Raw genomic sequence first — 24033 nt, forward strand, 5'->3', positions numbered from 1 at the left:
ATTGAACATAATTGAATTTGAAGAAAACCGGTTTAGATTTAGCTTTTCCTTAAATACATGTGCATGATGCTCAAATAATTGTGTGTGCTTTCAGTCAGTTTCCAACATTTGCTACTGTCTTTCTAAATCCAGATGTCACTGTCCATATTGTAACAGCCATTTGAGAGCATGCTTTGTGACTGAAGCTAAATGAACCTCATTTCATATTCACAGATTTTTTCCTCTTTCTGTCTTAATCCAAAATTGAGGTAATCTGGGCCTGCCTGGTATTTAATCCCATCTGTAAACACGATACGATGTTTAAAATGTGTAAATTGTTTAATTGTGCGCACCTGCACTTGTTATGCTTCACTCATTTATACGTATACGTACACACCTTTACACATTATCAATACATCAAGCATTTTATTAAAAAACCTTTTACAATATAGAGTGGGATTAGTACATATCCATGTTCATTATTTCAGAAATAGGAGTTAAAATTGCAGAGTATGTATAGTTCTATAAAATAATCTGGTATAGAGTTGAAACATCTCTATACATACTGCATCATAAATCACAGCAGCTCACATTTCATCTGACACTCTTTTCTGAAATTGCTAAAGCAGCAGTATGAAATACACACCAGACAGCTGGTCTATGTTGCTTAAATTACCATTAAATTTCTATAAGGCAATTCCTGAGTTTCTATAATCTCTAAATGGTGTTTTTTTTTTTTAGAGTAGTTATGGACCTGGAGATTTGTTGTGTATCAGTCATAGTGTTCAGTGATTGAGCTTTTATGTCAGTAACTCTTTCTTTCTCTCTCTCTCTCTCTCTCTGAATAACCACATACAAACCCAGACATGGCACTATTTCGAGTCAGTAGTGTGGGGTCCTATTTCTGCTTAAACAGGGTATAATTTTAGATCTAGAATGCAATTTGCACCCGAAAGCCCACTTCACAGAATGCACCAGTCAGGTGTCCGAAGGAGGGATGCACTGGTAATGGTCACTAATTAAAGCTGCTTTTCATTTCAGAGACTATCAAACCTCCCTCTACAATTACCAACAGCACTTCCTCCGAGAGTAGAGTGTAGTGTAGTGGAGAGTGGGGGCAGGGGTGGGTAGTGAGAGAACATGGGAACCCTAATTATCTCTGCCTCTGTTTCCATTATTGCATTCCTTCAAACAGAGTGAATGCAAAAAGTAAAATTATAGAAGTCCCACCTTTTATATGGCATGGCCTAATAATAACATAATTAAAAACCGTTAGAAGTAAAACTGTTTAACCTCTAATCCTCTAACCACCAACCTCAGGCTGCTCTTAAGGAATTTAACATATATTTAAAGTGTAATTTTTTTAAGTAATCATAGAGCACAACATAGTTTAATTATTCAGGAATGTTGTAAAACAAATAAATACATCTGATTGCCTAGCGATTATTTGACGCACCTGAATATTAGAGAGCTTTGAAAATGCAAGTAATTCAAATTCAGTATTTAGAAGTGTGCAAATTTAACTTTGTTAGTCTTATAACATTTACCTCCTGGAAAAATCAGGAAGTTTAGTCTATTAGTGTGTAATGATGTTACACCAAAAAAAAAAAAAAGGTCATGTCCTGACAGATTACACCAGCCCACATTATGAAAAATAAACATATGTATCAGGGATAAAAAATGTAAAAAAAAAAACAAACAAAAAAAAACAAAAAACATTGAAATCTGAAAAATGTGTCAGATGCAGGATTTACATTAAAACAAAAAATAAATAAATAGATAAATAAATAAATAAATAAAAAAAACAGGCACTTTTAGGGTCAGTCAGTTGAAACAGTGACTAATACAAAAAATTTTCAGAACCCATTTTAACATTTAAAATTTACTCATAACCGTATTATGAGTTGTTAAACTGATAACCACACAAATACACAAAAGACGAAAATAACAGTGTCACAACACCACCCACCCCCCCTTCAACCCTTTTTATAATTTTTTTTTATCATCATTCTCACATTCACTTGTCCCTGGAGTACTGAAATGATTAGTTCAGTTATTTAGAGCTGATATTCAAATAAACACAGATCGTGTCCAAACACGATGAGCACAATATTAATTGCTTCAAACAAGTGGAGTGCTATTATCTGCATTACACCTTATTTTAATCTCAACCCTATTCAGATTTTCCTCTTTAAAATAAGTGCTGGAGAATGGGGCCCGTGTCTGCTTTGGACCTTTTGTTGGAAGTCAGTGAGAAAAATGGTTCTCTTTCAAAATGATCCCTAATTTCTAGACTGTAAAATCATTCGAGAACAAATATACCAACTGTTCTGCAGAGCTCTGAACGCTGTATTGCTTGAGGGGCAGGATTCAGCACACAACATTTTTATATGCTGTAGATCCCACCTGATCTCTATAGTAAAGCATGGAACGGACTGTGCGTACAGCATCATATTAGCATACCATTAGGGTGTTATACTACGCCATCATCCTCTTCAGTGACCTTTAGACGGTTTTAGCCAGGTGTGTTGTTTTAGTGGAAAAAAGTGCACTGGAGTGGCATATAGGTTGTGAGACTTAAAAACATTACTGTTAATGCCATAAGCAGTGAAGGCGCGCAATTGATCACAAATGCTGTTTTGCCAATGAGGTTAAATGTAGAACCTAGTGGTGTAACTGAGTAGGTTTAGGTAGCATAGCAAAATACACTGTGCGACACAAAGCTTTTGATGCAAGTCATCATTAAAAATCTAAACACTAAAAAGTCTCACACAGGAAATAGAGATAGTAACAGTTACACACAGTAGGTTCACCAATTACATGCAAGAGGTTACCATGGCTGCCAATACTATCACAACAACTTTGACAAGACGTGCTTAAAACACCGTAAGGTTAGAAAAATACTTGTAATAAAAGGTTTGGGAATGTCTACACAACAGGGAAAGCTGCATACACATTGAGCATTCAAGTAATAGTCTGTTTAACAAGCCATTTAATACAAGAATTGAATCTTGGAGAGCTCTAGACTTTTGTTGTAGTAGAGATTACAGGAAGGCCTTTGTACATGATATATGATTACATAATCCGTGGACACACAATCATTTAACAAAGATGCAAAAAATATCCCTTATTAAAAAACTCACCATTTCTGTCTCCTGTTGATAATTATTAACATTAACATTCTAGAATTGTCTTATAAAGGCAAAAACAAATAAACACAGGCTTGGTGTAAGATAAAATAAGGAATGAAATAATCACTATGTAGCTGATTTACTCAAGCATTGAAGTAGTTCTTTGTTTAGACCTACAGAGCTTTTTTTTTTTTTTTTTAGAAACATCTCATCATCATTAAACAATGCCCAAGGCGAATCTTTACAGAAGAAAATTAGAAAACCACAGCAAACACCACACAGAACTTCACACACAAGCTTGTAAAATACCTGCGAATAAAAGTATAACACTTTCTCATACTCATGTTTCACTGCAAAATATATGAGGCCTTGAGTATGCTAGCATTCGTTCACTTTTTAAAATGAGGCTTTTTTGTTTGTTTGCTTTGATTTGTTTTTTTTGCAAAGGTGCGAGCAATTTGGAATGCACTTGAGAAACAATGACCAACAGAAAAAAAAAAACATGTAAATACATTAAAGCTTTACATTGAAACAAACAAAAAAAAAAAGCACATTTTGGACATTTAATCCTTTTTTTGAATTTAATTTTTATTTATGCTACAGAAAGACATTTTGGGCCAAGTGGTTAAGCATTAAAGTATTTGTCCTGATATCAAAAATCATGAGCAGGAATCCTAATGATGCCATTGTTATCGACTGCTGGGAGTCCAAGCTCACATAGATGTGGTGTGTATGTGTGTGCGTGTTGGGGATTATTGTCTTCCTCGTCAATAATTCCTAACCAAATAAGAGCATGTATTTGAAAAAGACCTAGATTGGTAGCTGACATGTGATGAAGAAATTTAGTTAGCAACTGGCAATGACCAAACTGGGGAGAGAATGGGGAAAATATCTACAGAAGCTGTAAAAAAAAAAACATTAAGCAATTGAGAAAAAAAATCTTTGGAAGCTGCAGAAATCGAAGCAAGTGAGACGTCCAATCTTAATACCAGAATTTTTGAAATTTTATATGTACAACATTGCTCCAAAATACTGAATATTTACAACAGGACAGCTGCTCCATAACAGTAGCATGGTGTTGACGACTGAATTCGTGTTCAAATTGCAAAAAAGTGGCCCGAATATGAAAAAAAATAAATAAAAAAGGGAAAAGGAGTGCTACATTTAGCTAGTTGCATTATATAAGCCTAATTGTAACCAAACCCATATATAAACCCATAATATCGGTTGCATCGATGTTGTGTTTCTCAAGGAAATAAAAATGCCGTTTCTGGAGAATTGAGGATCAATGAGATCTATTTATTCATTTTACTTATCAATTAGCAAATGTCACTACTTTTGATGCGTCCAATTGTAATGTTTCCTAAAGTGCTGAGATATTTGCAGTGAATATTTCATTAAATCTTCTCCAGTAGATCCATGAATAAATGATATAATCTCTAGAGCTGACTTCAAAGATACTTTGTCATACTGATCAATTCTTTATTAGTAGTAGTAGTAATATTGTTTTTATTAACCATAAACCCTTGGAGCTCCAGTAAAAGGTACAAATATGGTTTTAAATAGTCAAATCAATTGCACTAGGAAAGTATCCTAACAGATAACATTTAGACTTCTTACTAGGGTTGTGCAATATTGATTTTTCTGTATACAAGGCTACAAGGCGTTATGATTAACGATTTAATTGTTGTGAACCAGCTTTACAAATACAGAATATCAGCATTTTCAGAACTTTCAGGTTAAAGGGTATTAACAAGGGGCATAATAACTTAACCCAGCCATTATGGTTGCACATGCAAGTGCACTCTTAGTGCAGGGTACCGGTGGAAATTGGGCTACTGTTGGCCAAAGGAGTAGAAGGAGAGAAGGAAGACGTCCACAGAGACAGCAGGGAAAGGAGAAGTGGAGGAGAGTGGAGCTTAGGGTTGGTACAATCAACCCCCGATAATTTGCGGTTCGGAACTCGCGGTTTGGAAAATTCTCGGGTTTTCACTTTACAACCTAGCTAACAGCAAGTTGCGGATTATCTTAAAATTTGCAGGAATCCACAGCGGGACCGAATGTCGAAGCAAGTGAGACATGTCCAATCTTAATACCAGAATTTTAAATGGACCTACTCCCAGGTCCTCAATAGAATGTAAAAGTGGTAAAGTAAAGGTGGGGATTCTATTTTTTTAATATTATTATTAGTAACCTTTTGTTCATTATTTTTGAAAAAAAAAAGATTTTGCTGTACAGATGTCCGCTGTAAGGGAAATTTACTAATAATATATTGGAAAAAATGGAAAATATGTAATGAATATACGGCTTATAAAATCATCTGAGCTCTCTTTCCTCTAGTTTTTCTCTATAAATCTCCTTTTACCAATTATGTTTAAGTCTCCTGATGTTAAGTTTGGTCCCCCAGGCTTTTTCTTTTAAAGGATTTAATTGCCCTGCCATGAAACACATGTGCATCATGCTTTACTACGATATTGCTAAGAGCCATTTGGTGATATCACATCATTACAACTTGTGATTGTGGGGTATAGGTTACACTATTATCCTTTACCATATTCATCTGCTGGCATGCTGTAAATAAGAACTTGCTACTTTTAGCAGCTGCATTCAGAACACGTTTGTTCATTCTGGTTCACAGTCTCCGATAATTCATTTATTAAAGATATATATGGGAAATCCATATACTTCCAACAATTCTCACATACAAAAAAAACGAACATTGAACATCACCCAAGACAAATACAAAGTTACACATTTCGGATGTGCAATCTAGCAATCTATGCCGTATTTATTTCATGCATTTATCATTTTTATAAAAGCTCAATGGCATTTAAAATTTTATGTGACATGAATAAATGTCCAAAGGTGATGCCTGCACAAGATTATAGAATCTATCTTAAACAAATAACACATAGTGAATACAATCATTTAAAATATTAGTTACATAATTAATGTGGTAAACAACTCCAAAAAAAAAGGTTATGTCAGTGGTAGACATCAATAAGGTAGTAAAGAACCTTGGACCGGCAACAGTGAATGCTTTGAGTTTCTCAAAGGGATACTATACATCTAGAAATGATGAAACACATCAATGCACTGCTTGTTTTTTTTTTAAAGAGGTAAATTAGGGATTTCAAATGTCATCTTAAAAAAATAATAAATTTTATATGTACAACAATGCTCCAAAATACTGAATATTTACAACAGGACAGCTGCTCTATAACAGTAGCATGGTGTTGACAACTGAATTCGTGTTCAAATTGCAAAAAAGTGGCCCGAATATGAAAAAAATAAATAAAAAAGGGAAAAGGAGTGCTACATTTAGCTAGTTGCATTATATAAGCCTAATTGTAACCAAACCCAAATAATATCGGTTGCATCGATGTTGTGTTTCTCAAGGAAATAAAAATGCCGTTTCTGGAGAATTGAGGATCAATGAGATCTATTTATTCATTTTACTTATCAATTAGCAAATGTCACTACTTTTGATGCGTCCAATTGTAATGTTTCCTAAAGTGCTGAGATATTTGCAGTGAATATTTCATTAAATCTTCTCCAGTAGATCCATGAATAAATGATATAATCTCTAGAGCTGACTTCAAAGATACTTTGTCATACTGATCAATTCTTTATTAGTAGTAGTAGTAATATTGTTTTTATTAACCATAAACCCTTGGAGCTCCAGTAAAAGGTACAAATATGGTTTTAAATAGTCAAATCAATTGCACTAGGAAAGTATCCTAACAGATAACATTTAGACTTCTTACTAGGGTTGTGCAATATTGATTTTTCTGTATACAAGGCTACAAGGTGTTATGATTAACGATTTAATTGTTGTGAACCAGCTTTACAAATACAGAATATCAGCATTTTCAGAACTTTCAGGTTAAAGGGTATTAACAAGGGGCATAATAACTTAACCCAGCCATTATGGTTGCACATGCAAGTGCACTCTTAGTGCAGGGTACCGGTGGAAATTAGGCTACTGTTGGCCAAAGGAGTAGAAGGAGAGAAGGAAGACGTCTACAGAGACAGCAGGGAAAGGAGAAGTGGAGGAGAGTGGAGCTTAGGGTTGGTACAATCAACCCCCGATAATTTGCGGTTCGGAAAATTCTCGGGTTTTCACTTTACAACCTAGCTAACAGCAAGTTGCGGATTATCTTAAAATTTGCAGGAATCCGCAGCGGGACCAAATGTTTAGCAACGTTAGGAAAGATATTTTTAACTGTTTTCACTATCAAATTTCATTTAAAAAAATGTTAAATACATTATTGTATTAAATTGACAGTGTCTACATGAATTCACTAAGGTACCACAGGGGTGGCAGGGGTGCATCCAAAATTCGCGGATTTTCGGAACTCGCGGGTGGTTTTAGAACGTAACCCCCCGAGAGTTTCGGGTGACCACTGTATTTCAAATGTTGGTACTATGACTGGTAAAGGGAGAAAGATAGCCAATATGATGTCAGTAAGACCAGGAATATTGGAGGATGGTTTAAACTGTTCTATCATGGTGTGGATGGAAAGAGAAATGGTGTAGGATTGATCCTGAAGGAAAAGTACAGTAAGAGTGTAGTGGAGGTGAAGAGAGTTTCTGATGGAGTGATGAAGGTGAAGCTGGAAGTTGAAGGGTTGATGATAAATGTCATCAGTGACTATGCTCCACAAATGGATGGAGCTGCCAGGAAGGAGGAAAAGAGGAAGACCAAGGAGGAGGAGATTTATGGATGTGGTGAGGGAAGACATGCAGGTAAGTTGGTTTGAAAGAGGCAGATGTAGAGGACAAAGTAGTATGGAAACGGATGATCCGCTGTGGCGACCCCTAACGGGAGCAGCCGAAAGAAAAAGAAGAAGACGACGACAGGGGGCATAATAATTTTACCATCAGGAAAAACTAATTACTAAGTCAGGAACTGTTTGTAGGCAGTAGCAACTGTGAAAATGTAATTTGATGTGATTTTACAGTAAATGCAGAGTAAACAGTAAGAAAGCATAAAGGTACATCTTGAAATTTGCTGTCCAATTGGCCATACATTTTTACAGCTAAACTGCTGCTCAAAGGGACCAGAAGCAATTTTAGCAATTTAATATACCCAAAGTTCAAAACCATTGTAGTTAACTAATATTATCTCTCTATCCATCTGTCCGTCTATCTGTATATATACATGTTTTTAGCCATCTAGATAGTGTGCATTGCTTCCAGGCAGTCAGTTAGTATTGAGGAGTTCAAAATTATTCCAGATTAATATACTTGTTAATCCTCCTTAATATCATATGCTGCTTTACCATATTTGTAAGTGGTAGCATGTGCGTAACAATTAGCCAGGTCTGGTAAAAATTGATTTAATGTAAACGTGATGAGATGCCGAGATGTCTTATTTGCCACCCTTTGACCTATTATTTTTTTAACGCCATAGAAAAGAATGTACAAAGGGAAGCTAAAAATAATGGCACATACATATTGGCCAATCATGCTGCACTCATTTATGGATAAAGTAATGGAAGTCAGAAATAACATTGGTAGAGCAGGATATTAACAGATATGAGAGCTTCCAATCACTATCCTGAGTGCAGCCACAGTGGCTGGACAAGACGCTACTGAATTATGGCTTTAGCTCCCTCAGATTGTATGCTATCTAGTCCCTTGGGGATAAATCAGTAGCATTAGCCTGCCGCTGGTACTGTATTGACACAGCGCAGGAGGTACAGTATATCAGCATTTTTCAGCAGAATTGGTAACTGGGTAACTGCATGGTGAAAGGAATCCACTGAGGACCAGAGACACAGATTTGCTTTAGAACACGATGCATTAAATTCTGGGTTCTGGCCTGGATCTTGGGTTGGGGATCCAGTCCATTTTAACCTGGGGCACTTTATAAACCAATTTTTTTTTTGGCTCTGAAACAACCCCAAACACTCTTGCCTAGAACCGTGACGGTTATAACCACTTTTTACATGTGAGCAAGTAATTTTAGTTCCCACACATATCCCAAGTGTTAACAGTGAATAAGTCGAAAAGCTTGAGAACAAAAAGCTGTTAAAAAAGCAAAGCATAGGGGCCAATTAAAATGAGAAAAAACTATGAGATGTGGCAGCAAATTAAAAATAAATAAATAAATAAAATCATAGTGTATTCCACTCTGCATGAACCAATCAGTCTGAAACAGGCCCGTTTGCAGTTATATCCTGTAAGAACTGTAACCACAAGTTTTTAAAAAGTTCTCTTTTTCCTTTTCTTCACAACAGTGCTGAGACCACCATTTTGAGGGCACTTTTTTCTGGAAGCCCTCCAGCATGTGTGCACAGCTACGACATGCCATAAGTGGTAAATGATTTTGCGATATTAACAGTTCAACACATCTATGATGCTGAAAGTCTAAATCCAGTCAGCATGTACTGTAAAAGATCCAAAGTGCACGTTAAAGGCCAGAACACTCTCCTGTAATGACATGACGCATGAGATGCTGTGATTTGTCTTGGCTCTTTTATAGCATCCACTTCACATACTTAAGGTCATGTTTTTGAGGATCCACTGCTGCGAGCGTCTGCCGTTGCAGTCTTTCAATGTAGGAACCATTTTATCCTCCTCCGAGGGCATGTCCAAACACTGATTACTGTTCACATGAAGCAGGGTCAGGCGCTGGAGAGAAAGAAATAATCAAACATTATACACTGAAACAACCATTTTTATTACAAACATTATATAATTGGTACCTGGATAAGTAAATCAAGCCCCCTGGCATTATACTATTCAACCTTGAATACTAGAAAATAAAAGATAAAATATCAAATAAAATGTACATATTATGTTTATCAGTTTTGCCTGGAATTAAGAAAAAAAATAAAATAAAAATAATTTTATATATATATATATATATATATATATATATATATATATATATATATATATATATATATATATATATATATATATATATGAAATACACACTATAAATACCAATTACTGTGTTTTAATCACTGGGATTTAGCAGATTTAGCATTGTGTAAAATATCTGTTGCCTCCAGCTTTGGCTAGCAATCAAATATCTCTGCAAGAGTACACTGAGAAAAAGAGAAGCACAGGTAGATTGATTTTCACACCTATTTTTCAAGTTTCAGGATCAAGATTACAGTGAAATTGAGATGTATGTATGTGCATGTAGGGCTTTTTCTTTCACTGGTCAGAAATATGCTAAATAAATCTTTGCACAAAAATCATTCAAGTTACTAGATATTTACATGAGTGACATATTAAATGTGTAATGTGTTGCATCTATTTGCTCCATTTTTGTCCACTGGCCCAAATATCCAGAAAAAAAAAAAAAAAAAAAAATCACATTCCTGAAGTGGATCACATGGTTGCACACAACCAAAAATAACTGTAATTTTTGGTTCACATCTGACCCTAGGGTTGCTTCATGGTCAAAACACCTCCAGACAGCCATCCAAACTACACTAGAGTTCATTGAGAGACCACCTCACTCAGTCTCGTACTGGTAGTTTCGGTCTGTACTCGAGTGTGATGGCTGTGTTTTCTATACACACATTTAACACACCTGTCTGTTCACCAAGTGTTTAGTAATGTAGCAAGAGAGAAAATATACATCGTACATCTGTTACCAGTCAGCTTTCAGGATATCTCAGACACCTGAGTTTAAAATGCAAAGAGAAAAAAAATAGCATCCATAAAACTGCTACAGTCTGGGATAAGAAATCATTCTTTTAGTGATAATTACATCACAATTATCAAACCGAACTACACAAAAAATGTATGTATATATATATATATATATATATATATATATATATATATATATATATATATATATATATATTTCATCATCTATTTCTATTTCATCAACTTTCTATTTCATTCTATTTCATCATCTTTGTATGTCAACTTCATTCAACACCAATAGAGATCATTTTTCCAGTCATGCAGCTTCAAACCATTTATAATTCATGGCAGACTTATGCCAAAGAAAAAATAGCCATGCTGTTTTCTAAAAAAAACCCCAATCTGGGCTACCTTAGTGCCATAAATAATAGTCCGTGCTTAGAGACGTGGATGTGTTGAATGTGTGGCAAGACTCTATTTACACTGTTCAAGTAGCTGCATGAGTGCGACTGGTCTCTGGTTTCAGGTTCAGCACTAATCATGAACGGCTCTCTGGGCTTCATAATTAAACAGTGCCCTATCAAACAGCTGCTAGCTAACAGCTGAACAAATCAGGCATGTGAAATGCACATAATGACATTACTGTTTAAATGGAGCTTGTTTGTATTGCTATAATGATAAAATCTGCAAGAGGTACAGTGAAACCCTTAAATGAGAAGACTGATGAAAATGAAAAAAAAAAAAAAAAAAAAAAGATCATGCTTGTGGTGTTGTTTTTAGCGTTGGCTACAATGCCAGACGTGATATTTCGGGCGTTGTTTTATTTGGACATATTTAAACGCGTTTTCTACAAAATTAACATTCAGCAATTTGAATATTTGCGAAAGCTTCCTGTAGAGAAAATAGCAGCACTGAGCCTTCTCCTGTATTGTCGGACACGATCTAAGACACCACTCCTCCCTCTAGAACATTTCAAGCTTCTTTATATTCTTAGCTTTATTCACAAGGCCTGCTACTTCAGCCGTTTGGATTTCTCCATGGTAATGAATAATAAAGGGATTCTACATTCACGTCATTATGTTTTTTTGGTCAAAGACAGCAGTAAATATTTAGGAGTGTCTTCACTATGTCAAACAGTTTCACAAGAAGATAATGCATTTTCACCCATTGTCTGAATGCAGGTTTTGAATGGTTTTGTCCGACATCTCTTATATGCAGTCGTTTATACATCGGAATGGTGTCAATAATTCTGGCTTCACTCTAAGTCAGGCCTTTAAACGTTTCAGTAAAATGTTCTATTCACAGTGAGTGAAACAAAAGGTCAATGCATTGCGGTAAGTGAGTGGAAGTGTGTCACCCCTCACAAGGCTTGAGGATCAGGTGATTAAATGTGACTGGTGTGTAAGAGTGTGCATCTGCTGAGAAATACCCATCATACACGTCTCTGTATGACAGCAGCAGCAGAGTACAGGGAGCGCACTGATGTTCTGCTACTCTAATGACTGTTTTTGGTCACACCACTCCTACACACATCACATAGTCAAGAGTGTTCACACACATTCCTACACCACCCAAGACAGTTCTCGAATAAAAGACAAAATTCAATTTTGCTAGAAAGTTTTTCAGGATAAAGGAAAAGTTGGTAAGACTTTCTATAAAGCCCATATTCATTCATCATTATAATAGTCTGTTGTAAGTAGTTAATGGTTCCTTGTAATTGTGTAAACTTAAATGAAATTGTGTTAAATTGTGCAATTTAGTAAAACAATGCCTTATAAGACAACATGTAATAACTCACTACAGAAAAGAACCCATGCTGGCAAACGATTAAAGTTATAAGACCTCGCTTTATATTTTTAATGCCATACAGAAACAGTAATTTATAGATCGATTACACAAACAATGATAAACACTGAAATTTAAGAAAAAAAAAGATGACCAACACAAATGACTGGTGTGCAGCATCTTCGAGGGACCTGAAGTCACATTTGATTTATCAAGGAATTGGAATTTTACAACATTTGATTTATCAAGGAATTGGTCTTAATGAATATCATTAGAGGTTTAAGGAGTCATTATTAAATTGTTGAAAGCCAATCATAATCAACTTACAAAGAATTTTAAGTGCAGCATTGATCGGCCATGACATTAAAACCACAGCAAGTGAACGTGATTTTCTTTTTAAATTGTCACCTGTCAATGGGTGGGACATATTAGAAAAACAAGTGAACAGTCAGTTATGTGGTGACTAGATGACTGGTCAGATTAACTACATAATGGCAGGTCTTGTTCCTGGTATGAAGCCTACCAGAAAATAGTCCAAGGAAGTACAACCAGTAAACTGGAGACAAGATCAAAGGAACAAGGCTTCTTGTTGAGGAATATTTTCAAGTGTTGACTCTCTAAATTCCCCAGTTTGATGTGCTGGACTACAAGTCGAACTCAAGGAGCTTGGCTCCTGATAACACAGCACACGTCTTGTCCAGTCCATGCCTCTAGTCCTGATCAGAGCTGTTTGATGGTGCATGAGAGACGTACTCATTATTAAGCTGGTGGTTTTAAACGTTATGGCTGACCACTGTATGAGAACATGAAATCCCAAATCATGCTTCAGTCAAAACCATTTTGAACATCTTCTGAGGTTATTACAAGCAACATCTTGAGGTGTGTAAAATCACACCAAGATAAATCGCAGAAGATGAATTTTTGATTTTGATTGATGAGCAAGAATATGAGATCCAACTGCGAAACAAAACACAGACACAGAAAAAAAACTGTAACCCCAAAAGATTAATGGCCTGAAAAGCAAAATAGCACTTCCAGCATAAACTAGGGCAGAGAGGCCATTACAATTCAGGGTTCTGATAATAAATATAAAAAAACCCCATCACACCATGTTTGTAATGAACACAGCTGTGACATGGCTCTGTGTGAGTGCTTGGATGCAGCCATGCTCTCCGAGAGACCAGGGCCATGAAAGAGGCCTTGCACAATGAGCGATCACTTCAAAAGAACTCGCAAACAAAGACAAACCTATTTCAGAGCTCTGCGCATAAATAATCAGGTCGTATTATTGAATAGCAGTGACTCGTCTGCTCTCCCTCAGTAAGGGCTGTCATATGTAAAGTGAAGCAGCGACTACCAGATTTTCATATAAATATGAAATCGTTATGTAAAGAACAGAAATGTCAAATAAGATTTAATTTGATGCAAGAAAAGGTGCAGCAAAAGGTCCTGGTAATTGTGGTGTGTATAGAGGAGCTCTTTTGATGTTTGTTATTGCTTTGAGTGAGCTCCTGGCCTCTCATATACCACTAATAAGGTCAGCAGTGATAGATCTTAAACACCCTGGAATCTGTCTCAAATGAAACCACTCAGAGTCTTCACTCTTTCTTTAACTGACAAGACATGCTTAAAGTTCATATCTTCACACACACAAATAAACGCTCACTAAAACTAACAAACACATCTTTTTCAACCTACATAATCTAAACCAACATCAATCTAATCTAAGTGTGTAAACAGGCCCAGTCCTCAAATTCACCCTTTCTTTATCATTATATATATATAATGATAAAGAAAGGGTGAATTTGAGGACTGGATCATGTCATAACCTAGGAAAGGCATATTATAATACTAAATATTGATTGTTTCTTCATATTCATTACAATTTCTTTAAGAACTGAACACACATGGAACTGAACACCGAATACTACTAACACAATTAGGAACACAATGTAAATATGTAAAAATGGTAAATGCTGTAAATGGTATAAATGTACAGTATTAATAAATGAAAATGATCAGAGCTTGCAATAAATAGCTTATTGTAATTTATGCCACAGTGCTGTTGAGACGTCTTGTTGGTAGGAAACCTTTTAAAATGTGTATCATTGACAGGTTTTCTGCGAGTAGACATTTATTTAGCAATGTTGGAAGGAGTCTCCAGCATCATATCTTTAAAACAGTTCTCTTATAAGAAGCCACTTGGAGAGAGGATATTAAAGTTTCTCTCACACTGCAGTTTCTTGTCACAAACTGGGTCTTTTTCTCTTACAGTTTGATAAATGTGCTAAAATGTAATGATAACTGGAACTGATTTGTACTTTGAACTGTGTACAACTCCAAAAATAACTATAAACAGACAAAACATAAAATTGGCAATCCTTTAATAAATAAAGTACAGTAATCCCCCGTTTATCGTGGTGTTACGTTCCAAAACCGACCGTGATAAGTGAAAACACGCGATAAACGGACGCCACCAAAAGAAAGCTATTTTATGTATACAGTACTGTACTGTATTAACATTTTATTTCATTTATAATTAATAATTTTATTTGTATGAATACATTTCATTATTTCAACATAAAACTCCATAAAACCAATTCCCTATAAGTTTTTTGATCTATCGTGCTATCCGGAGAGAGACCGGGAAAATCAGCCAAACAAATTAGTAATGTGGCAAATGCAATTCCACGATAAACCGGGGGGCGAGATTTGAACCGCGGTAAAGCGGGGGATTAATGTACTATTAAACTGAACAAACTGCTCTTCTATATGAGGAAGAAAGCACTCCACTGATATATACTGTTGTAGGAAAACATCAACTGTGAGGCTGTAAGGCAATCACACCACCTATTCAGTGATTATTATCCTATACATGGCTTTTTATCCCTCACCTAATATTGTATATTTTCCTCTGGAGGAAATCTGTGTTTCCAGTATTTGAAATAGGAGCAATTGCTTTGCTATGTCTATGAAACACTTACTTCAGAATTGATCCTGTCTTCTGATTTTATTATGTCTGTTCATTATAGAACCTATTTTTATCAATAAAATGCACTGTAAGGTGAATCTATGCCTTGGTATTTAGCAGTCCACAAGTTCAATTAATTGTAGGTTATTTATTGATAGCAACCATGAGAAAGTGGATCAGAGTAATTTATACAACTATTTCATTTATAAATGATGGAAAGGTGAGAAACTGCAATATGTAATAAGCTATTATGAAATGTGTTTTGAGTTAAAGGCTGAAGATAGTATTTATTGAGGTGTGTTTGTACTTTTCTGACTAAAGGCTAAGGGAAGAGGACTGGGCCAATAAACCATGGGGCACTAACCTGCTGTGATCTGAGCTCACCAGTCACAGAAAGTAATCAGTGGCACTGTAGTAGAGCTTCCTAACCACCTCCAGTGTGGTGTAGTTCCTGAGGACCCAAGACTGAAGCGGACTATCGTCACAGTACTCCACTCTAGGCCCGTATGTCCCATCTTCCAGCCGACTGATGGTGAGGCATGACTGTGTGATAATGTGCAGGAACGTGCCCTTCTAATGGTCACCATTACACACCACACAGAGCAGCACGAATGAACATGAATGGTACACAATGCAACATGGACACGCTAGGATCTACTCTAAAACACAACACTATTTCAGTACAAATGCATGTGGCAAGACTGAAAAAGAAGCCATGTTTTTCTGCCCCGAGATGTATCCAAGGGTTCTGAATATATGATGCCATTAATGCCATTAGATGAAGTGGGCTGCGTGACAGACGATGAGTTGTGGGAATGATGTAAGGATGTAAGAGAACAAACCGGAGGCCCTGCACTTGAACAATATATCTATCATTTCCCACAAATAAGAAGTGATATTGGCAGAAATGGCATGATTTAAAAAAAAAAAAAAATGTATAACTGAACACCTATTTCTTAAATTACTGCTTCAGTCATCAAGGATATGCGAGTATGTGGAAAAGCTGGTTTACTGACTGTGAAATGTTCAGCAAAAATAAAATCTATTAAACTTTCATGATCTGGAATTTCGAAGTCAGCAACAGCTTTTAAAAATAGTTTAAGGATGGGCTGCATTGACAGACTGTGACATTTCTCAAAACCAAAACCAGTGAATATTTTATGCCGCATAAATTACTCATCAAAATGATTTTTCAGCAGTCTAGGCCAATTTATAAATAAACTGGTCTACAGGGGCTTTTGGTAGTCTTATTAGAGAGGCCTAAATTATTTTGATGTGAAAACACAATGGGGCACATGGACATGGCAATGCCACAGTCCAACTTTGTACAGATGGGTACGTAACCAAAATAAGTGTTTTTTCACTCTCAAGCCCTCTTTCATATGCCATGCCTAAATGCTTCCACAAATAGACCATTCATACAATGTGGTTTTACTCTGTGTTGCAAATACAGCTGCGATCAAAAACCAACACAATATACTTTTTATAGCCTGGGTCTGTCTATTTAATACAAAGCCATTTACAAATGTATTAATAAAATTTTTTTAATACAAAATAAAAAAAAAAAATTAAAAAAATATACATAACTAAACTTTAAATACAATTTACTTTTTATACTCTATTTAGTTATACTGTGTTATAAAGTTATAATTCAATTGTACAGATGATGCAGAAGTGCCAAAATCTATGATTTGGCATATATACTATTCGACCCATCTGCTATAGCAAAATGTGGGACACCTATAACCTTTACCAGAAAAAGCTGTGTTCATGCAAACATGAATAAAATAGAAAAATAATTATTTGTTTGTGCCGACATTATTTAGGTGTTACCTGTAAATTCGTAATCTGAACAATATATTTTTTTAGATGATCAAGAGAGTTTACTTACCCCAAGTGATTGCTTATAACTTTTAACATATCTTCAGTATGCAGTTACATTTTAAAAATGAGGATATATACAGCCTATGCAGTCATTCTGTTTAAGCTTCATCATCAGTATTGGTATATTAGTACAAGGAATCTCCAAATGCACTCCACCATGACTTCTTAAGTACATGCCACATTTTTATTGGATAGTAACAAAACATCAAATCTAAAACTGCACTCTAGTACACTGACATATACAAATACCACAACATCCACCAAAACAGCTTATCTTACCTTAAAATCATATTCCCACTTGCCAACATACTAAGCAACAAGAATAAGGATGTTTTAAAGAAATTTGTAGAGCCTGGTCATATGCTTATACTGGTCATAAGCAATATGCTTGAAATACTGTATAGAGGAAATTAATGGTTTGTAGCACCATCTGGTGGTTAAAACTATAATTGAAAAGTCTCAAAATACAATAGTGTTCATTCTACGGTGAGGAAATGTATAACTTTTTTTTATTAGGTCAAAATATTTAATACATACCTCAGCATCATACTCAAACATCTGGTTGCCTTTCATGTGATGACATTTCAGCATGATGACAGGGCCATTCAGACGGGACACGTCCAGACAAAGGTCATCAGTCCGGATTTCTTTATCTGCTGTGTATGAAAACACCTAAACAGCACACACACAACGATGCATTATTATTCTTAACATGTACTTCTCTGGTGTACAATTAATTAAGGTGGTAAAAATAGTTCTGAAAAAAAGTGTGTATGTCTGAGTGTGTGTGCACGGGGACAGTATGTTCTTACCTGGTTCCCACCCATTCCATGGCAGTTAAAAAAGCCAACTTTCTCATTCTCCTTCCTTCCCATGTTGTCCACACACTGGTTGGTCTCCACATTTCTGATCTGCAGGTGAAGACCACGAAAAAAAACACTCGTTCACATAAAGCTATGATATTTGTGTTCTTTTCTGATATGTTTGCATACACAGCTTAAATTGATGAATAACTTAATACCTTGGAATTCTAAAGATATATTGGATAACTTACTCAAAAAATGTTTTACAAACTGTTATCACAAAATTGGATGCACACAATTTTATAGACTGCCTTTACACAATTACAGTTTCCCTTTAGAGCCTTGACCTCAACCCCATTAAAAAACTCTGAGATGCCAGATCCTCCTCACCCAACACCACTGCCTGAAACCTCACTAATACTCTTGTGGCTGGACTTTTGTGTATTTAATAGCAAATAAATTACATACTAAAAGCATTGCCCTATTTTGTAATTCCAATTCTAAGATTTGGATGAGGATGTTAACATTGGAAAAGAAAAAATTTGAAATTGAAATATAACATGCCCTGTCTAGGATAAACAAACATTGCAGTAAATAAAGAAGGATGTTCGTGTATCCCGTTCATGACTAAAAGTACCGCTGGTTAAACTTCTGTGTGTGCTGTACATCTGTGTCCTGTATAACCAATACATGGAAGATGTTTCAGGTATAATATACATACAGTAGCATCTTCGAACGTTAGTTACCGTTCTACTGTTATCAGGCAAAAGGCCCTAGCCGAACTGTTTAAAGAATGCTTTCAGAAACGTGCAGCTTGAGTAACGTGAACAATGTGCAATTTGGAGAATGAGAGAACAGACAGCGCCTAGCAGTGACCCTGGTACTGCTGAGAGTTGAAAACTGAGCTCTTGAATGTCTAAGGGGGGAAAAAATGTCGCTGATGATGCTTGTTTCAGAGCTGTGAAAGAAAGATCCTGAAACGAATGAATTATTCATTGCATGTGGTGCAGTCACTCAGTCTCACTCAGTCTGCAGCAATCATTCCCCGTGCTTGTAATAAATAACACATGGCCTCGATTTGCCCATGTGCCTGGCAACATAATTAAACAACACTGGAACAAGTAATTACAGTTCATTCATAGCGTACAGTTTACCTGCTGGACTAAGAGACTGGCTGAGAAGCACAAATCACTCGTGATCACGCATTGTTTATCCTTCCACTCGGTTTAATCCTTAACAACTGCGATATCAAACAAGTCATCAACCAATTTAGAAATATTATTCAAAATATCCACCCGAACTAGTCGGGAACGCGGTTTGTAATTAAAATAACATAAAACCTAATGTGCCTGCAGGTAAAAAGGGATATAAAGCTGGTTAAGTGGAAAAGACCCCAGGAAGCTGAACCGGCAGTAAAGGTCTAAGAGACCAGCTTTACTGCACAGTTATAAATTTTAAAGCCTCAGCACAACATCTATATCACACAAGTACACACTCAACTTTTCAACAGCATTTCACACTGGCTCTGAAGCCAAATATTAATCATCAGATCAGGCTGAGAATGCTCCCTTACTCCCCGGAGACTAATAAAACTGAACCTGGGCTTAAAACGAACACACTGGCTCTTTACTCTGCTTTAATATGAAATGAGGTTTTCTAAAACATGTCTACCTAGCCAAAGGGATTTCAAATTAACGACAAAATAAATACTCATAGCTCTTGTGTGAGATGCTCAATGGAGTTCAGGTCTGCTGCCTTCATGGCTGTATGTTGCTGGAGATTTTTCTCAGGTTTCTCTCAGTTCAACTGTGCAGCCTGAATTACTAAAGATTCAACAGCTGATGGTTTATTTATTCCAATCAATTAGGTGCAGCGGTAATAAACCAGACTTGTATCCAATGGATCAATGAATCAGCTGGATAAAAATCACTGAAGCACTAGTCTGTTCAAAAATAATAATCCTACAAAATATACATGCATGGCGAAATGCATGATCAGCTCAACATACAAAGTTAACACATTCATCCCATCGGATTCATATATTTATGCCTTTTCAGATATTGAACGCTTTACCGGGTTAGTTATGGAGAAATGTGTGTAGTGTGTAGCTGGAGTAACCGTACAAAAAAAAAATCTATTCCACATCCAAAATGCAGCTTGCATGTTCATTTCTGGTTCTCGGCTCTCCACCCATTCAAGAACATGTCAGTGTGGTTCTCCCTAACTGTAAATAATTGCCCGTGATTGCTGCAAACATAGACAGTGAGTAGACAGAAGGATCATTTAAATAATTGAAATTCTCGAATGGTTGCATTCCTTGTCCTTGGGCTCAGAGCTGGCTGACATATTCAGCCCAATGGTGTGGTTGTTCTGAGCTTGCGGTCCACAGGGTGGTAAGAATCAAATGGCGAATACTGATCCGTGTTACTTTGTTTCCAAGTGGCTGCACTTTATAAATTGCCGTCCAGCTTTCTGCATACTAATGCCATTTTTCTTTTTTGTCTTGCATGTCTTGGAATGTCAGCCCAATAGAGTTGTTCATTGTTCAACTTTCTGAAAGCATAAAGTAAAAATGAACACGACTAAACTTTCTGATTAGACACTCATCACCCCGTGGCCTATCAGCTGGCTATCACGCACCACTCTCAGACACACAGTGCTGCAGGAGTCACGCTACGCCATCGATCTAGTAATACATGTAGTGGGTTAGTCGTGTTCATTTATCATCAGTGACAACTTGTCAACAGCACTAAAAATGCCACCATAGTCATTGACAGGCAGACATGGAATGCTTTATTTTATTTCTTCGTGCTGTTAAGTTCTTGAATCAGAGGTTGTTTATTAATTTTCCGTAACAGCACCGGTCTGAAACTAGTGCCTGCTGTAAACAAAATGATTTATAGACGCTGATGTTGTTTATATTTCATTAATGTGCAGGCATAATTTACAGTGAATGCTAAAGTAGATGATCTGCATAAACTATGGATAATGATAATCAAATTGAAAACAGGAAATGTTGTTGATATTATGAAGCTTTCGGCGGCGAAGTGACGTCTATTTATGGAATCTCTCAAGTGTCAGCACTTTCCTGCTCAGTAACATGACAGGCTACGTGCTTTGGTCTTATTGAGTTCATAAGAGCGAAGTACGGAAAGGGGATGCGATAATGACTGTTTATATCTGCTATAATGTAAGTGATAGCAACGACTAGCTTGTTTTGTACGTAACCACAAACAAATAAAAACATGAATTGTCTTAGTTTCTTTTATTAAAAATGTCAAATGCTGGCAAATCACTGTGGATTAAGAGGAATGGGGGAGTTTTCAAACATTTTTCAGGTGGAGATGTCTCACTTGATGGAACACCGGTGGTCCACATTAAAAAAGTAAATAAAATAAAAACGTACTCCCCCTTTTACACAAGAGTTTTCATCTCTGAGCAGATCTTTTATTGGTGGCTACCAGAAAATGTACACAATATATCAAAAAATATTCTATCTTAAAAACCCATGTTTATTTAAATAAATATATAAATAATCCATTATCGGACACCCTGTAATTTTCTTATCAGCCCCGTGTTAGTAGAGATGCATTCATTTACAAGGCAGTATATTAAAGATGATGCTTTAAAGCATTTTTTTTCTTCAGAAACCAGGTGACATACAGTCCTGCACCCCTGTAATCTGGAAGATGACAAACTACCTGCCTTACACACTGCAATTTGTGAGACAGATCTCTCAGTCTATTGTGGTGAGATGCCATTTTCTATGCTGCAGTTTTCTGTGGTGATGCAATAAAAAGGAGACAAATGATCAGCTCATCTGTCTGGCAGCACAAGCACTGCCATTCACAATATGTACCTTGGCTTTCCAAACAATGGTAGTGATTGTAAGTCAGCAGATGAAAGACTGCTTTGTTCCTCACGTAACCAAATATTAATATCTTGCTGCATTTACACAGCAAGTTCTATTGTAATTAATCTATTAATCCTATGATGCATGCAGCGATCAACCCTATGATGGTGAACTGCGATAAAGTAACCGAGCCCACGCAGTTGCATACCTCTCCAAGTGAGTAGTATCTGCGTGGTATCTGTGAATCAGGGTAAACATTCTCCAGATACCAGGAGAAAGGTTTACACTGCAGAGCGTCTCTCAGAGCCTTGCGAGCCGATACATCGTCGTAGTCCACTCGCACCACACCTGCACAAATACAAATCTGGTTACTAGGGTTAGGGATTATAGCATTATAATGCAGATCACTGTGGGCAGAACAGAAAAAAAAATACAAAATATATTGTTTATGGTGTGTGTCTGTATATGTTATAATTTCAGATGGTCAAATGTAATGCATGTGAATCATTTTTTGAGGCGGCTCATAAATAATCCTGCCTATTTGCTCTTTAAAAACGCATTAGTTTCCCGAAACCACTAGGGGGAGCTTTAGTATCATAGTCCACGAAATGTTAAACTCTTTCTCCTCGCCTCTGAGCTCAACTTCACATTCGATGAATACTATCAACGATGAGTTCATCAATATCCTAATAGCTTAACACTCCTTAAACTGTCTGAAGCTGTTGACTTACAATAACTACATTTAACACTATAATAACTGCATATTTAAAGAATTAGTAGTAGATAATGTATGGTGGAATTTACATTTATTACATTTAAGCTCCTTGCAAAGTGCCTTTCCAAAAAAATCTTTTTCTTTGGCTTCTCCTATTCAGGGTCGCAAACGGCAGATCATCCGTTTCCATACCCCTCTGTCCTCTACATCGTTCTCTTTCACAACAAATACCTGCATGTCTTTCCTCCCCACATCCATGAACCTCCTCCTTGGTCTTCCTCTTTTCCTTCTTCCTGGTGGCTCCATCCCCAGCATTCTCCTACCGATACACCCCATGTCCTATTCTGCACATGTCCAAACCCTCTCAATCTCGCCTCCCTCACCCTGTCTCCAAAACGTCCTACATGCACTGTCCCTCTAATAAACTCATTTCTAATCTTGTCCATCCTCGTCACAATGACTTTCATTCCCCTTCTCTCCAGCGTGTACCACCAGCTATCCAGGCTCTTCTCAACCTGCTCTCTTCACAAATCACAATAGCATCCGCAAACATCATAGTCCACAGAGACTCCTGTTTATCCTCGTCCATCAACCTGTCTATCACCACTGCAAACAGGAAAGGGTTTAGAGCCGATCCTTGGTGCAGTCCAACCTTCATTTTGAACCAGTCTGTCGTTCCTACTGCACACTTCACTGCTGTCACACTGTCCTCATACATGTCCTGCACCACCCTCACATACTTCTCTAACACCTGACTTCCTCATACAATACCACAACTCCTCTCTTGGCACCCTGTCGTACGCTTTCTCCAAATCCACAAATCCACAATGCAATTCCTTCTGTCCTTCTCTATACTTCTTCATCAACAAGCAAATAAGGCGTCTGTGGTGCTCTTCCTTGTCATAAAACCATACTGTTGCTCACAGATGGTCACCTCTTCTCTCAGCCTGGCTTCCACTACTCTTTCCCATAACTTCATGGTGTGACTGATCAACTTAATTCCCCTGTAGTTACTGCAGGTCTGCACATCTCCCTTATTCTTAAAGATCGGTACCAGCACACTCCTTCTCCATTCCTCAGGCATCCTCTCACCTTCTAGAATCTTGTTAAACCATCTGGTTAAAATATTTTAAATATTTGCACATGCATACTTATACCCTCTTTGTATTTCAAAAATTGTCAGTGAACTTGTTATAACAATCAGTACTACAATATGTACAGGATATACATAGTTTTACACCTGCTAAACCAGCAAGGCACAAAAAAAGCATGGCAACTAAGCAACAGGTTATGCA

General features: G+C 36.6%; 1 protein-coding gene across 3 annotated transcripts in view; it reads right to left on the bottom strand.

The window, feature by feature from the left end:
- Positions 1–7847: 7847 nt before the first annotated feature.
- The window catches only part of galnt13 (UDP-N-acetyl-alpha-D-galactosamine:polypeptide N-acetylgalactosaminyltransferase 13), a 38615-nt gene continuing 22429 nt past the window's right edge, over positions 7848–24033 (bottom strand). Inside the window, exons 9-14 of one of the 3 annotated variants that reach the window (XM_046839077.1) lie at positions 22232–22371; positions 18180–18278; positions 17905–18039; positions 17647–17676; positions 15848–16026; positions 9618–9749 (exon numbers count right to left, since the gene is read on the bottom strand). In XM_046839077.1, the coding sequence (XP_046695033.1) occupies positions 15871–16026; positions 17647–17676; positions 17905–18039; positions 18180–18278; positions 22232–22371 (560 nt within the window). In that variant the 3' untranslated portion in view covers positions 9618–9749; positions 15848–15870. Of the gene's footprint in view, positions 9750–15847; positions 16057–17646; positions 17677–17904; positions 18040–18179; positions 18279–22231; positions 22372–24033 lie in introns of all 3 variants that reach the window. The other 2 variants (XM_046839068.1, XM_046839088.1) reach the window with 2 other exon arrangements.

The sequence above is a fragment of the Silurus meridionalis genome, chromosome 3 (genome assembly GCF_014805685.1).
Source record: "Silurus meridionalis isolate SWU-2019-XX chromosome 3, ASM1480568v1, whole genome shotgun sequence".
NCBI classification, from domain to species: domain Eukaryota; kingdom Metazoa; phylum Chordata; class Actinopteri; order Siluriformes; family Siluridae; genus Silurus; species Silurus meridionalis.